Consider the following 17,011-nt stretch of genomic DNA (forward strand, 5'->3'; position numbering starts at 1 on the left):
AAAACACAAAATTCACATTCTGAATCTCAGTTGCATTGAATATTTGTATCTAGTTAATTAAAACCAATGGAAATGCCTCAAATGCATGTTTTAGGAAAATGTAAGGCGTTTACATATTTTCCCCCTGAAAACGGGTGACTGAAAAGTTCACTAAACGAACAATGTGTCGATAAATCTAACTTCACTTTTAATCTCATCCCAAATCTTGTGCTGCATAATCACGGCTGTGCAGGATTTTATGCAAAATGAAATACAGTATATTAAACCTTCATTTACATGTTTTGCGAACATATCACACATTCCCATGGTATTTTTCCTATAAAACCGGTTGCCATGTAATCTTGCGTGATTTCAGCGTGAATCATCTGAAGCATATTCAATATAAAATTACAGCATCTTTGCTATGATTTTGGGAAGTTTTAAAGCCAGTAAAGTCATCTTAACAGGAAAAGATGATACAAAAGAAACAGAAAAGGGTTATCTGACACAGAAATGGGTAAAAAACTGAATTCTGGAAAGTAAGAGTCCCTAATAGCATCCAATCCAATAATAGTTTGAAAAAAAAAAAAAGAAAAAAAAAATTGTAGACCTTGGAGTCATTTTATCCAATAAACAAGAAGACAAAAATCCCACATTTTTAACACTTTTTAGGTCGTAAAAATACATTAATCAACATATGAGCACTTTAAAGTTGGTACCCCACGTCGTGGACTGGTGAGACTGGCAGCACACTGTGGTGGTATTGAAATTCGTACACTGAGCTCATCCCTACGTGGTGGGAGTTCTCCACTTTACCAAACTGTCGCAGATGGAAGAGCAGGATGAGCTTTCGAGTCATGGTCCTCAGAGCCAAGAAGGAAGCAAAGATCTGGGTGAGCAGGAAGACGAGGTAAAGAGAGTGGACCGCTCTTTCCAAGGGAAGAATGATGGTGTCCTCATCAGTCAGGAAGAACAGAACCACTGGCAGCTGGAGGGTAAAAGTCAAGAGCCAGAAAGCTGCCAACTCTGGGACCTGTTAGCAAATGGTAGAATTCAGTATAATAATGCTAAAATGCACATTTTCTATCCATTAAAGAAATGCATGATGCTGGAGCAGAAATCAGCTAAAGTGACCTTTTCTTTCAGATTTCCAATGTAACCCAGATAAAGTCGCACCACTTCGATGACAGTGAGAAGGACAATCCCAGTGATGAGCAGAGCCTGGTAGTAATCTTCAAGATGGTAAAACTGCAAAGAGAAGAACACGATTCATCAGTAATAGTGCATGAACAAGAATTAAACCAAAATGGAGAAGCTTATTTTGGAGTGAAGGATATTTCTGTACTTTTCAGTGTTTGGCTCTGATCTACATCTCATCACTAACCTTGACATCCAGCATGAACACTGCAGAGAACCACCAGCAGGGGAAATAAAACATGTTGAAGTAGAGCAGCATTTGCAGGGGAAGGTGGGAAACCAGCTCATTGACCACTGCAAGATCAACAACAGTTGTATCAACATATCACATTATAACTAGTGAATATAAACTGTCAAATAAGCCAAAAATATATATTCATTATTAAAAAAGCAAAATAAAAAAGCAATATGATGAATCTTATTGAACAATTATTATATACTTTTATTTTACAGTGTCTACAGTAGTAGCAATAGTTTGTTTTTTTTTTTTGTTTTTTTTGTTATGCAATAATAGTGAACGTGTACCAGTCATGCACTTTAATCATAAACTAACCAGATGCATCCTCCTGCTCTCGGGTGAAGTCGCTGTCTGCTGTCCTGTTGTTGGTGAACACTGAACCCCCCACATAGGCCAGGCCCATGTGCAGGTTCTCAGGCACAGGTGAGTAAAACACAGGCATTGATGGATCAGATGATGACCATGATTACCAAATAGTCAAGAAGTCCAAACATGCGACTGTCTCCTGCTATAATCCTCTTTGTTTACAGTCACACACAGACCAGCTAAAGACACACTGAGATAGAGATGGACGCACAAAGATGTGTGTGAGCAGACTGGACAGATAATCTGATTTACTGCAGAAGAGGATTAGCTTGGGAGTGGCCACTTGTGATGCTCAAAAGTTTTCCTCAGCCAATCAGATAACAGGACAGCCTTTGATTGGAAAGCGTGTGCACACAAGTCCTGCCATTGCCTGCTTTTAAACTGATCACACAAGTTAAGCATTGACTTATAAGGTGGAGAGGTCACCCAACTGACTTCAGTTTAAAGCATTTTATTAGGTTAAGAATTTTTTTTTTTTTTTTTTTTACTATTACTAAAACACACTTGACAGGTTATAGAGTGCTCAAAGAAATCCAATGCAATAAAATTATGACCCACACATTTTACTGACAGAAAACAAAGAAATGTTTTATTACAGAGTTACGGGCCATGTCTTTCAGCAGCAATTATTATTGTTATTAGTTTTAGAGAATTGAATGATTGTGGAGGATATAGTGTGTGTGTGTGTGTGTACTTGTAACCATATACAAAAAAATATAGAATAGAAAAAAAATTAGCAGAAAAAAAATGTCGTGTTATTAGACTGATTCGTAAATCACAATAGCAGATTATTATTAGGCTGATGTGGGTTTTTAGTTAACTCTTTTTATATATTGTCTTTAAAAGCTTTATTTGTCTAATGTGTGACTTTGTTGCTTTCGGCCTTAGCCACAACTTAAATTAAATAAATATATTTTTATTTTCAATGGAATCACTCTAGAATAAAAATAAAATAACCTTTGAAGTATATATTGACTAAACCTTACGGATTGCATGGCAGAATCGAGATTCCTTTTATTATTACGTTTCAATGTACGTGTATATATAATAATAAAATGAAAACGTATATATTAGATATTATGCATAATACAGGTGTACTGTATATTTGAATAATATTGTCTTTGTCTCCCTGCCTTTTAAATAAACCATCAGTTCAGACTTTTGGTAATTTTATTCAACAATCTAAACCGTATGACACAGTATACAGACAAACATTCTACATTCTGCACAGGGACTGCGATCCTCAAAGTGGCGCCTGGCTTTGTTTAGTTGCCTTTGGGCTCCACTCTTCATTAAGCAGCAACAGGTGCAGTGGCAGAGTTTGACCACATGGTGTCACTATAGCTCGTCCCTGGGGGCGTGGAGCGGGAAATGCTGGAACTCTTCCGGCACTTCTTCCCCTTTCTGGGACCGCTTATAGAAGCCCAGCGACTCCAACAGGCCGCTGATGTCATCTGCCTTCATTTTCTTCACAGGAACGGTCTGACACACCCAGACACAAAGAGAAAGAGAGTTTAAAATTAAATAACACTGGAACATACATTGACATTTAACATCACATTTTGATTGGCTGACAATTTTGTAATCAGGTTTTTGACAAATCAGATGTGACTCCTGTTCCGCACTTTTCCCACTAATTTAAAATGACTGTAACTAACAATTTAAGCCATTTATTCATGTTTTTCTGACATTTTGGGTATTTCAGCATTTTAGCTTTTGAGCTAGTCATTATCCAGACAATGTAAAGGCTGTTATTAGGCTAATAACAAACACATGGGGTGGGTGAGTGCTGCCATTTAAACCAATGTTGCAATCTATAAAAAAAAAAAAAAAAAAAAAAAAATCATTAACAAAGACATTTACAATACCTTATTATTTTCATTATTAAAAGATTTAGAGAAGACCCTCAAATCCCATTTTGACTCCCCCAGATGAAAGAAAAATACATACAACATGCTAACTCACATGCAATGTCACATTTAGTTTAGTTTTTTTTTTTTTTTTTTTTAACCAAACAAGATTTATCATCACCCAGTAATGAAAGCTCAAAAGCGGTCAGATGAAGCAAGAAAGCTTATTGGCGTGTACCCCATATTCAAATATTGTTTCAAACATACAAATAGCAACATTAAAAAGAGATGTTAAAGTTTATTATTAGCTTAATGTGTTGAATAAGTGCCAAGTCTACTCTGGTTGTAAATGTATTCAATAATTCAGTTTTTATTGTTAACACACTGTATGTTTGTGCATCAATTCCATGACTTACAAACCTTTCTATAGGTTTTTTAATTGTCTTGTCAATTTGATTATATTTGCACTTATTAGCACTTTTTTTTGTCATTTTTTTTTAAAAAGTTGTATTGCTTTATATTACTATACTTAGTTGGAAAAACTGTCTTTTTTACATCATAAAACTAGCACGATTGCGCAAACAGCAGTAATACTGGGTTTATTTTCTGGACATTCGGGACTCTCTGTGTGGAGTTTAGTTGTTCTCCCTATCCCTATTGTGGGTACGTTCCCCACAGTTTCATCTTGGTATTTCACAAACTTTCTTCTTGGAGCAGATGAACAGGAGTCGTTAATCACCTTCACAACCTCGTCTTTTTCGTCGTAGAAAATCAGACGAGGGTTCTTTTCCTCCGATGAATCATACTCCAAGTTATGGCTGAGCAACAGAAGAGTGCATCAAGGCGGAAACAACAGGTTGTCATGCAGTGAATGTGAGGAAACAGGCTCTACTCTCTGTTGTAAGAGCAAGATTAGTGAAAGGCTAACAGAAACAATGTCAAAAGGACAATTTGAAAGTAGTGTTAGTATTATATAGAAGGATACCATCTCAACTCATCAGAAAGACTGAGTAACATAACAATAACACAGGGATACTATAAAGCCGAACGCTCCAGGAGGAAGTGATGCAGCTCGGGCATTTTCTTTATACTTCATCCAACCACACTGGGAGCCTGTTGGGACAACAACAACACAATGTTAACAAGCTTTGGAGACTATATGCTTTGTCTATTCTTTGTGTAAGGATTGCACACCCCAGCCCGTCACATACACCAATATTACATTGTAATACTACTTGTGGCGGTAAGCTACATCTGTCACCATTTCCTTCTAGTGAAAATGTGGCACAATAAAAATGATGCAGCAAACATCTTCACTAGTGTTTGAATTGGTGGATAACTGAAAAGTAAACAGATTTTGAAAGCCTTGATGACTTTAAATCAACAGTTATTGGTTATACATTAGACATCCAGATAATAGGCTGCATGTTGGAATGACCACTGATGTTCATAGTACCAAATATACAGTATAAATATTGGATTATCTCATGAGGCTTTCTTGGAATTCTGTATATCCAAAGGTATTTTTTTTGTCAAACCGTCATTACAACAGATTGTATAGCTATTGTATCTTTATGTAGAGGCTCCCATTTCCAATTTCAAAATTTCCTCAATTCTATATCAGAGTTTACTCATTTCAACGTAATTTCCTGTTTTGTTTTGGTTTCATTGCTTTCCCTGATCAGATGTCATTAATGGCTTTTAAACTTCCCGAAATCATGCCAAACATGCTTAATACGATTAATGGGGTTTACTTTTGTCATTATTTAAGACAAATGCACAAGCTGAAATCACGCAAGACTTTTCTGTCAGTTTGCTAAGGTTGCTTCACATTAAGCAACCTGTCTTTCAGTGTAAAATAGCATGATAAAACGTGACATTGTCCCAATATTTGTCAGTGAGGGTTTATTTTGCGTCATATGGCTATTTCCATTTTAGGAGGGACGTAAAATCCGTCATGTCGAGTCATTTTACGTCTGATTGCGTCAGATTTTGCACTAGAATGGACATTTCTGATCTCTCTGACCATCCCTTTACAGTGAAATATGGCGTTTAAATGTGTGATAATGCCCCAAAACATACATGTGAGGGTATATTCCAAGTCACATTGCAATTTTTTGTCAATTTCATTATTTTTTTTAACAATATTGCCCTTTCAGTTTCAGGAAGTTAATTAAGTTTTTTCTGTACGTTTTTCACTATCACGGAAAATCTGAGCCCCTTATTATCCTTGTATTCGTTATTACGTGAATTAAAAATATACAATTTGACATAATTTCCCTGCAAAACCTTTAGACTTACATAGAACACACAAATTCCGAAAACATGTACTCACCAGCAGTTTAGCTCTGGCTATAACTTGCTTTTCTTCAATTGCCGTATCATTGTTAACATCAGATGCCTTAACAGCAAAGGCAAGTATCAGCACCAACAAGGCCCACATTTTAGGGACAAACTTATGACAAATCTTTCCCTTCAGCTCCAAACACCAATGACTAACCAGTTAATCTGCTGACCAGTCTCTAAAGGTGGACAAAACCATGACCTCTCCCAATAGGGGAGAGGAAGGACTTTGTATTATTTACCGTAAATCTGCCATCATCTGAAAAATCAATTACTGACACAACAACTGCTCTGTCATCTGGTATTTATTTTTCAAGTCTTGGTTACTAGGCTGTTTGATATTTGAAACAGTCATCAAAAGCTCCCTACCTTTTATAGTTTATAGTTTCTTCCACTTTAGATGCAGAATCCACTGAACATCTGTGGTCTTATCACTTTTTCCCATACTGTCAACTTGCAGGTGTTGGGTAGCCACAAAAACACTACCACTGTAACACATTCACGCATGCATAGAAGTAATTTTGTATATATACAGAAAAAAAAAAAAAAAAAAAAACTTAATTTCTGATCATGAGGAGTGTTATCAGCCATCAATAGTTTAGGCTTCAGAAGTATTGTTTTAATCAAAACGAAGTAATTTAATAATTGATTTGTCTGGCCAGGGAGTCATTGACAGACTGGCCTACTTCATGCGTGGTGTGGAGAGCCAGTCAGTAACACAAGTTTCATTTACCTTGATAAAAAAAATAAAAATAAAAACTGCATTTGATGTTGCTTTGGACCATAATCATATAGTAATCATTAACTTGAACCCTTAAGTAGCCTACAGTAAAATAATTACAGCAGTATAGTGAACCCCAACCAAGCTCCAGTGTCTCTTATATTTTTAGACAAGTGTACAGGAAATCTAAAATATCCACTTACTAAATACAATTATGTCATTAGAATCTGGTAGGCCTACCTTTTGTTGACATTGAAATGCTGTGAACATTCCTACTAGGGCTGGGTGATGTAGCCCAAAACTCATATCTCAATATATTTTCACAAAATAGTAATATATATATATATATATATATATATGTCCCCTACAAAACCAAAAACCATGGGGAGTGTAAAACCCTTTTGGAGTTCATGTGCAGACGAGATGGACAAATAGGGAGACAGACTCGAACACCTGACGCCCACCAGCGAGAAGTTGAATCCATCAAGGAGGTATAGGGTCTGTTCATGCAAGGGCCAACGTAGTGAGACACGACTGTACTGCAAGGTCTGTTGTGTCCCCTTGCATGCAGGAGAATGTTTTATAGTCTACCACAGTAAGCTGAACTATTCAGTGTAGGGGCACACACACACACACACACACACACACACACACACACACACACACACACACACTTGCTTTTATAGCGGTAGGACTGATGGCGTCACTGTAGAGGCAGAACTGACGACATTATCACTGTTGACTGAATGAGGAAGTTCATTAAAAATTGTGTACATATTTGAAAAATAATAATAATTTTGCCAACAAAAGCCCGGTCTCAGTGTTGTTTTATAGAAGGAAACCAATGTTCAAAAAAAAAAAAAAAAAAAATGCCTCAAAGTCACTGACAGATTTTTTCAGAAAAAGCCTTTTTTCTCGGCTTCTTGTCAAAAACTGGCAATTTGTGTGAAATTTGCCTCCATTCAACTGCTGATTACGGGAGAACAAAACAAGCTAGAAACAAAAAAAATTAAATCTGATGAAAGTAGAGACATATCTGTCAGAATCTGGTTTCAGATTTCAGACTGTAATAGTAGAAAATATTCTGTGGGTCTCTAAAAATCGGTCAAAATGCTCAAAAATGTCTTGGCCGTTCTAAAAACGGCTGGCAGTGAATGAGTTAAGTGCCGTTTGAGTTTCTGTCATGTCGACACCTAAAAATGGTCATAAAAGTTAGCAAAACAATTTATGTCTGTCTGTGTCATTTTCGGTTTTTGGCCAAGAATTTTCATTTCAGTCCATCCCTAAATAATAATAATATCACTAATAATGGTGGAAACTACATCTGTACATGTAGAAATGCTTACAAGTCAAATGGAGGAAAAACAGACAATTTGGCCCTTGACGTAATGTGGTCCCAGGTCTGTTAAAGGTCCACACACACTTCTTTTGCTGACCTGTGGGGGCAGCAACATGCCTCTACTGTATATAATGTACTTGAAGAAGAAGAACAATGGAGGGTAGGGAGAGTCAACATGTAGAAATCTGAGAAGAAAACAACTCTCTGGATTCCATTTAATTAACCAAAAAAACACTTATCTTGCTTTGACATTTTTCATTGTTACCCAATGTAGTTACATCATGAGCAAAGCTTGATTTTATTTAGTTTTATTGTATTTTTTCTAGTCAGTGAGTCACTAACTTTTTTCTGTTTTGCTATCACAGTAGGGGAGGAAAATATGTTTTCCCACAAAGTTTGCTGAAGTTAAAAAAAAAAAGAAAAAGGTAATTTACATAAGATCACCAGAAGAGGGCGTCACTACTCTCCTGAACACTTCACTACAGTTTGGCGGGTAAATGTACATCCACAATCCCAGCCACAGACAATTATGTTTCCAACAAAAATAAACTGTTCCTGCTTGGAATGCTGTAGCCACGCCATCTGACTATTCCTATGTTTTCCAGACGCAGAGCTGTGCAGCTCGGAGTCTTGTGCTCTGCGTGTCCACTTCGGGGGGTTATGTGTCAAATGGCTGTAAAACAGTCTTTTCACAGGGTTAACCATCCCTTTGCAGCTGTTGCAAATGTGCGGCTGTGTATGCATCTCACAGCTCAAGTCTTGTCTCCCACAATGTAATCTCAATGCCAGGGAAGCGAAGAAAAAAAAAAAAAAAAAAAAAACTAATTTGGTCAGGAAAAAGATTTGATGTCATGAGGTAGCAGAGAAAGCACAATGAGCTGTGGGGGTTGGGTTGGCAAAGTCCTGGGTAGGTTTATACGTGTGGATGCATACCATATGTGTTCACGATCAGCATGTTTCAGCTTACATCACGTGGTGAGTGCCAAGAAGGGGATGTTGTTATTAAATTGCTGACAAGGGGGAAAATGCAGTCATTTATAACCATTGGCTGATGGAGCAGAGTCAAGGATAATGAAAACATTTGCAAAGTTTGCACTGAGCAACTTTTTCCAGCAGGAGTTTTTCTTAAATTGCAGCGCTTGCAGCTGGCTAATGATCAAATGCTTAAAGACCAAACTGCAATCCTGCCTCCTCCAGAGCACTTTTACAAAGAGACGCACACACTTCCTGTTTCTCCGGATGCTGCATGCCCACCAGCCAGAGAGACGCTATTTGTGTGTCTATTCTTATTTAGCGATACAGGCTGCCCACCAGTCACTGTAGTGGTGACGTTTTTTGTATTCTTAGAAATCAGTGGGAAATAAAGTTGAACATAAATCCTTTTTTTAGGCTGAGGTCTGAAGTTGTATGTCTTTGTTGGCATTTGTGTGTTTATATGTCTGAGCCTAGGGGCAACTGGAGTAGAAAAAGCTGCCACTTGTTGACCCGCAGTGCTTGAGTTTAGCTCATAAATGAAGAGAGGAAGTGAAGGCCACATGGATCAACATGTAATTCCCATCACAGTTTTAGGTAGTGAACTTATTTTATTTGGTGAAAATCAAAGGACAGGATGCTGGATAGAAATATCAGTCTGTTTAGATCATTTGTTAACATCAATTTAAATGTTATCCTTTCCAACATTTTTCAACAAGCTGATAACTGATGAAAGGGGAAAAAACCAACTTCATATCAGAGAAAGTAGGTGTTGATGCAGCCTTACATTTATTTTCAATTGGCAGTCAATTTTTTTGAAACAAGACATTTTTTTTAATGCCAAGAAAAAGGAGTGCATTCACTGCTTTCTTAAGCTCCTCTCTACTCAGATGTTTCCTTCAGACTGACCAGCAGCCTGGCTTTATGGCATGCTGCCCAATCAGAGCAACTGGTCACAGGTGGAACTCTCACCTGCAACTCAATATTAAATCAGCACCAAAACCAACAAATGAAACATGGAACTAATAAACATTGTTAGTGAGAGGAATGTGTGCCTTTTTCCTCAACTTCAAACAATTTCAAATAAATAAGAAAATAAATGACCACATTACTTCATGACAAATGTATGCAGTATAGGTATGCATAGACGTGTTTTAACTTCATTCTTACCGCGATTTCTTGTGTTTCTTCACCAGACACCGAGGATATTGATTTGCATTTTTGTTCTAGTTTGTTCTTGGCATTCCCTGGGATACCACTTTACTCTGCGAGATTCTGATTTTTCCGTGTAAGCCCCAAAATGTGTTGCCGAAACTTTCAGTCTCTCAAAAAAACAGAAATGTGTTGGAAAGTTTGGTTTTTGGCCGCCAAACAAGAAATCACAGTAAGAATGAAGTAAAAACACTTCTATGGATCCGTTTACAGGACTCCACATCCCACAATGCAATGCGCAAAACCTTCCCAAGAAAGTCAATAAGCGGATTGTTCAAAGCAACCTTTTACTTTTTTTCACAGCAAATTGTCTTAAATTGATTGATCTATGAGGTCTACACTATGGCTTTATCTGATAAAACATTATTCTATGTAGTATAACCTTTTAAGTATATTTAAACAGCCTCTCTCTGCTTCTCAGCAGACAGAAGCATTGCCTCCTCTGTGTGCATTAACATGTCCTCAGCTGTTGCTTTTGCATCATCAATGACAGGAGTGACATCAGGAAACCCTATGTATAGTTGTGTTAGACAGCTGAAAAAGAAAGCCCATGTAAAGCAGAGAGTTTAGTTTTCTGAGTGAGTCGCGGTCTTGAGGGAAGAAAGACTGAGCAAAGGGACTTCTCAGGAGTTAAGAGAAGAAAAAAAGACACGAACGGGGGAATATCTGGTGTGGACACTGACTGGAGCATAATGCTTTCGTGTATTAAGCATTGGCAACCTTTCTGATTTAATGTATGTTGTAAAGGACGTGGACTGGAAATCTTAAGATATTTTTGTGCGAATAAACATCGACCACCAACGCAATCCAGCAGACTCATTGAAGTTCTTCTTCAAAATATACAACACGCACCTCACAGCATGAGTAGCATGAGTATGGACTGGTATATTTGACACATGCTGGTTTCCATTACCCTTGGAAATGCGCAAAATCTAAATAGGGCAATAAAAACTGGTGATGGAAACACTTGAACTTAAAAAAACACTCAAATATCACTAAAATGTTTTTAGGCTTTCACGAGGAGGTATTTCAGACATTTTGATGTTGAAATGTATCACAAAGGTGCTATGGAAAAACTTTTTCCGCAAATACATGTCACAGAACGTGAATATGAGGACAAGATACACATATACATTTGCTGCCTAATGTGTATTACTGCCACATTAGGCAGCAAACAACAAAGGAGTGTTATAAGGTGCTTTGGAGCGTCCGTCTTCTTGCAGCGAAGTCTCGCGGGATGAGATTTCACGAGAGTTACGAAGCTCCAACCCAAAACAACCTTCAATGAAAACACATTCAAAGCGCAATTATACTTTGTCAACATTTATACATATCACTTTTATCTTGCAAAAATGGGTAATGGAAACAGCAACTAAATACTTAATAGTTACTTAGACTTTACAGACAAATAGCCTTGTTCACGTTCATTTACTGCTGATCGGACTAGGAAGTGGCTGGTAACACCTTAGTGACAGATGTGGAGCGTTCTTTGCCTTCGTGGTGAGGAAGGGAGTTAGTGCAGCGGTGGGGACCTACACTGGTGAACGTCCAGTTGCTGGCCACATCAGAGGAACCAGCAGACAGCGAGCACTGGTCCCCTCCCTCTAATCTGCACCCGGGGTAATCAGAAACACATGGCTTCCCATAATGACTTTAGTGTTACCCCGTGAAGAAGAACAAGGCTGCGAGGGTCACATACGTGCAAACATCGGGTGCAAACAGTAAACAGAAACAGTGATGACATCTATACAAGGATCCTTTTCACATGCTGGGTCAATATTAGAGAGTCAAAGCAGTAACGTTTTATACAGCAGCGATATGTTTTAATTCTATTTTTTAATGTCACTGACCAATCACAATGTCAGGACAGCTGGGGTTTAATACATGAAAAACCTAAGCCATCAGGGCATTTTCCCTTTTTGTCTTCCAGACACGTTTGGTCTTGTGATAGTTTTCCATCCTCACATCTCTTTTGTTGCTTTTGGGATGGAGCGAGACAGAAACAGAGAGGAAGGCAGGAAAGACAGACTTTGGGTTAGCCAGTGGAATTATATGAAAGCTGAAACCTCGGGGTGCGTTATAAAGTCTGGAAGAAGAAGAAGAAGAAGAAGAAGAAGAAGAAGAAGAAGAAGAAGAAGAAGAAGAAGAAGAAGAAGAAGAAGAAGAAGAAGAAGAAGAAGAAGAAGAAGAAGAAGAAGAAGAAGAAGAAAATACTGAGGTTAGAGAAAAGAAAAAGGGGGATTAAAAAGCAAACACGTATGACTGATCTGCTTTCCGTTAGCCATCCAAATCATCACCCATTATACAGATCTGTCTTTGAATTCTGCTGACAAAGGAGAAAAATCCAAGGCAGTTTGAGGCAACTCCGAGGCAACTGTTTGCAAACCATAAACAAAAAATTGGGAAAAATAGTCCAAACATTTAAAAAGGGAGAAGTCTTTAGGTTTACATTTCTTATCTGTATTTTCACGTTTGCTTGGAATGACAACAAAAAATGTAGAGGTTTCTTCCAGATGTTTGGTATATGTAGTATGTCAGGATGAATTCATGACCATTGTTACTTTTGTTAAGACCACAGTACTATTGGAGTAACTCTTTGGCCCCATAACCTCATTTTCTAACACTGGAAACATGTTTCTTCTTGAAAAAGATATTTTTTAACATAACATTTACAATGACTTAATGCCTTATATTGCATGTATATTGACCCCTTGTTATTCATGTTTGATTCATTTATTTTCATTGAGTGAAGTGCTAGTATCCTTTATTTTGCTGCTGCTACAAACCAAATGTGGGATGAAAAAAGGTCTATCTTTTCTTGTCATTACAAAAGTTGTTTTCATCCACTACTGATATCAGTGTGACCCTAAAAACACTACCAAAGTGACATTTCTGGTGTTTTCACTGGTTGAAAGTTGACAGCACAATGGCAGATGTTGATATTTTGGCTTTCCACAGAAACACCCAAATTTGGCCAAAATTGCAATGACGTCATATGAAGGTGAACACAATACACAAACCAGAACAGAAATGAAAGAAGAAATCATGGTAAGAATGAAGTAACAACACTTTTTGAAGAAGTTTTTTCCAGCTTCAGCGCCATCTTTGCTTTTTTCTACAGGACTCCAAATTCCACAATGCAATGTGCAAAACTTGTTCAAAGTTCAAGTCACATCACCATTTGTCCACAAAGCCATTATTTATGACGAAGTCAAAAACAAACTTTAAAGCTGCAATGTCATTCTTTGACATTTGTGAGTAAAATCTTTTTAAGAGGATTTATGACAACAACTTCTGGATGTTGATACAGGTACAGTTTTACAAAGGCAGTGGCTTTCCGTACAGTTGCCGTATCAATATACCGACATTCTATCCGTACGCAGCACCCTTATTTGGCCAGTTTAGGTCATGTGATAAGTCAGTCATTGGTCAGTTTAGGTCACGTGACCAAGACTAAACCTTACCCTAACCATAAAAATTGTTGCAATATTGGGTTATAACCAAACCATAATCATAACCCTAAACCTAACTCTAAACACAACCCTAACCTTAAGACTCTACGTACTTGTACTTCGGTTTAGGATAGGAGTTATGGTAAGAATGCGTATGGGGTGTTATAGTGTCGTCACAAAGTCATACTTGGATTGTCTAGATGCAGAGGGCTTGGCCTCTTCAGATTCTCCTACTCTGGAACCTGTTCTCAAAACTAATGATTTGGAGGTCCCTAAAGGTTACATGTGAGACTGAAAGGCCAAGATGATACAGAACTCATGCCATTTAATTCCTGTGCGAACAGGACCTTCGTCACATTAGTTTGTATTCTCAAAATGACACCAATTGTATTGTCAACTGCATTTGTCATCCAAAACCAAATCTGTCGGCTATGTCGTGGATGCAATAGAGCGAGCATAAGCTAAAGGAAATGAACATTTTAGATGTCATATAACGTTATGACTTGAAGCGGATGCACTTATCCATTGCAAGCTGCAGCTCCTCCAGTTTCAAATTTTTTGACCTACTTTTTGCACGTCAACTAGCTTGTAAGAGCATCCATTTGGGAGGTCGGCTTGTCGTGTGGTTGTTCTTAATCTTTGCATTGGGACAAGGCCCCATTTTATCTGGCTGCCAATGCAAGAAGGAGTTTCGGATCTCTCATAATAGTGCTTTAAATCGCAGTGTGTGTTGCTGGAAATCTATAATCATGCAATGGAGCTGGCTCACGTCTCTCTTTAACTCTGTCTGACTCTCTCCTTCTGTCGCTTCACACTGACCTCAGTTTTCTGTGGTTTTGGCTAAAGAAAAGCACCGGCTTCATTTCCAGTAAATGTCATTTCATAGTTACTGCATTTCCACAAAGCTCAGAATCAACATTTAACATGTATGAAGGACTTTCTCACAGACAGATCGTCGTCAGTAACAGTTGACGAAAACAAATATCTCTTGTCTGGCTCTTTGAAGATACATTTTGGTAAAACATCTCACTCTCTTTTCTATTTTGGGCTTTTTCCTAGTTTTGTCTTCATTGCGTACATAGTTGTGGACACAACAACAAACCTCTAAAGTAAACCTCTAACTTTTACTTCTTCCCAGGTTAATCCACAATACAAATTACAATTACAAATCAGGCCTCATTTGATTTATTGTTTTCACTACTTTCAAGAGTAACCCAACTCCACTTTCTTTCTGCTTTGCATTGCAGAAAATATTTGCCTTTTTCCCCCTCACTCATAAATTTCTTTCTTCCTCTCTAAGGAGAAACTGAAATTGCTACCAGATGTGGTTCCAATCTGTACCTGTTACCATAGTAACAGGGACTGAAAAAGGGCTTTTGGCTGACTCATAGGGCCCCAGTTTAAAGCCTCGCTGTTCAGTGAGACATGGCATATTGAGGGCACCCAGGCCCAAAGTGGTGTTTAGACTAGTGATCAAGATGCCACCGAACTCATGCTTTATACTCAAAACCTAAATTATTTGTCTAGGGTTTGAACCCCCCAGCTGTACCCTTGCGTGCCTCCGTAACAAAGCAAAAAAAAAAAAAAACAAAAACAAGGAAAATTACTTTAAGGTAACCGTTCAGGGGATAAGAAAAATCCCAAAAGGTCATCCAAATTCATATAATCGCTAAATCAACTTTGTTTATACCAAGCATTCTAGAAACAGTGGTCTAAAATGCACGTTTCCAATCTGTGACTTTCCCACATGTCCAGGATGTTAAGCCATGTGTTGATACAATCATTTGACATTCTTCTCCATCTGCAAGTGGATCATAGCCAGTTGGAGGCAGTAGGCAGCATTCCTATCCATTCAATAAATCTGACTTTAAGCTGATGTCTCATCAATGACTGGCCGTTTCTGTTCTAGGCTTAATGGATCATGTTATTTTGCTTAATGTGGTAATTTGCAAGGGAACCATTGCGTTCTAATAATCTCATTAAAAGTGTATTTACCTCATTTACTGCCATTGAAGTAAATATGTGTCATTTGGATGAGCGATTAGCAATGATTATGACCATCGCTGGGGAGGGAGAAGGCAAGGATGAGGCAGAAAATGGCGCTACGAGTGAAGCTACCAACAGTTTACACTCAAGCAGATCATGTGTGGACCTAAGTGGACTATTGAGAGTGTCGCGATTGTGAGAGAAAACGATCAACAAACCGGGGCAAGCGGTCAGAGACTTTGAGGAAGACCAAAATACAGTAAGAAAACCATAGAACTCTGACCCAGATAGAAAAATAATATTAATGTTGCCATCAAAAGCCTGGTCTCAGTGTTGTTTTTGTAGTTTTATAGAAGGAAACCAATGTTGAGGTGTCACTAAAGCAAAATTGTACAGTTATTAAATAGCCCACTCAAAATCTTTTTTTTCTTTTTCTGTTTATAGATTTTGATCAGATGATGGTTTAGTTTTTCGAAAAAATGGTTTTCAGCTCAGGTCAGGACTACTTCTTAGCAAGAAAACTGATAATTATCCTTTCCCAGTTCAAAATCTGTGATTGTCAGATCAGATATAGTTTTTATTGCCAACATATTAATATAAAACTCCTTGTTAGATCTTTAATTTGTGTCAGTCCTTAGCATATTTTAGAGGCAGCTATGCAGTCCCAAGGCTTGCTTGAACTCTCATTGTGTTTTCCAAGATAAAGGCTCAACATCTTGATGCTCTGCACTCCAGAGAGTTTTATACTTTGGTGTCATCTGTCCATAAAAAATGATCCCAGGACAGATGCTAATCCCTGGCAATTGTTTCCCGTCTACCTCAGGACCACATGGTGTTCCACCTTAAATTTACAACCTTCCCTTTCATGTCACCATGTTCCCAAGCGAGCACTTTCACAGTGGGACGTCTCAGTGACTTCACAAACTTTTAAAACAAGGGTAAGGAAATTTAAATACTTGAATCAAGTATAGCAATAGAGGTAATTGCAATACACACAAGCATATTTGAGTATAGTTACATAGAAAAATTTAAACCAGCCATTAAATTTGAACAAGAAAAAAAAAGTAGATCGAGGCTTGGCCCATAATTTGGGTCTTGCAAAGACCTTTGTTGTCTCATTTGTTTGAATATATTGCATTAGATCATGGAGGTCACTACATAAAGGAGGATAGGAGCAGATATTTGGAACACGGGTCTCAACCGGTGATAAATGTGCCAGAACTTTGCCTCTGTGCTTCCATCCACACTGGCAAAAGAAGAAATACAGTCTGTATGAAGGCTTGTAAAGTGGATTAATTCTTTGAACTTTAAAAGAGATGAAACGAGAGCCAGCTTTAAAATACACGCTTTAAAATG

At 37.8% G+C, this 17,011-nt stretch overlaps 2 protein-coding genes across 2 annotated transcripts; both read right to left on the reverse strand.

Annotated features, from left to right (window-relative positions):
• Positions 1–685: 685 nt before the first annotated feature.
• LOC114469410 (transmembrane protein 17A) lies at positions 686–1,856 on the reverse strand. Its single transcript, XM_028456918.1, has 4 exons — positions 1,730–1,856; positions 1,364–1,470; positions 1,114–1,227; positions 686–1,012 (listed from the first exon to the last, which is right to left on the reverse strand). Exons 1-4 carry the CDS (start codon positions 1,854–1,856, stop codon positions 686–688), a joined length of 675 nt encoding a protein of 224 aa, XP_028312719.1.
• Positions 1,857–3,057: 1,201 nt separating this feature from the next.
• selenoe (selenoprotein e) lies at positions 3,058–6,105 on the reverse strand. The gene is made up of 4 exons (XM_028458055.1): positions 5,966–6,105; positions 4,667–4,743; positions 4,370–4,448; positions 3,058–3,262 (listed from the first exon to the last, which is right to left on the reverse strand). Exons 1-4 carry the CDS (start codon positions 6,071–6,073, stop codon positions 3,119–3,121), a joined length of 408 nt encoding a protein of 135 aa, XP_028313856.1. The 5' UTR covers positions 6,074–6,105; the 3' UTR covers positions 3,058–3,118.
• Between the last annotated feature and the right edge of the window lie 10,906 nt (positions 6,106–17,011).

This window comes from Gouania willdenowi, chromosome 9 (genome assembly GCF_900634775.1).
Source record: "Gouania willdenowi chromosome 9, fGouWil2.1, whole genome shotgun sequence".
In the NCBI taxonomy this organism is placed as follows: domain Eukaryota; kingdom Metazoa; phylum Chordata; class Actinopteri; order Blenniiformes; family Gobiesocidae; genus Gouania; species Gouania willdenowi.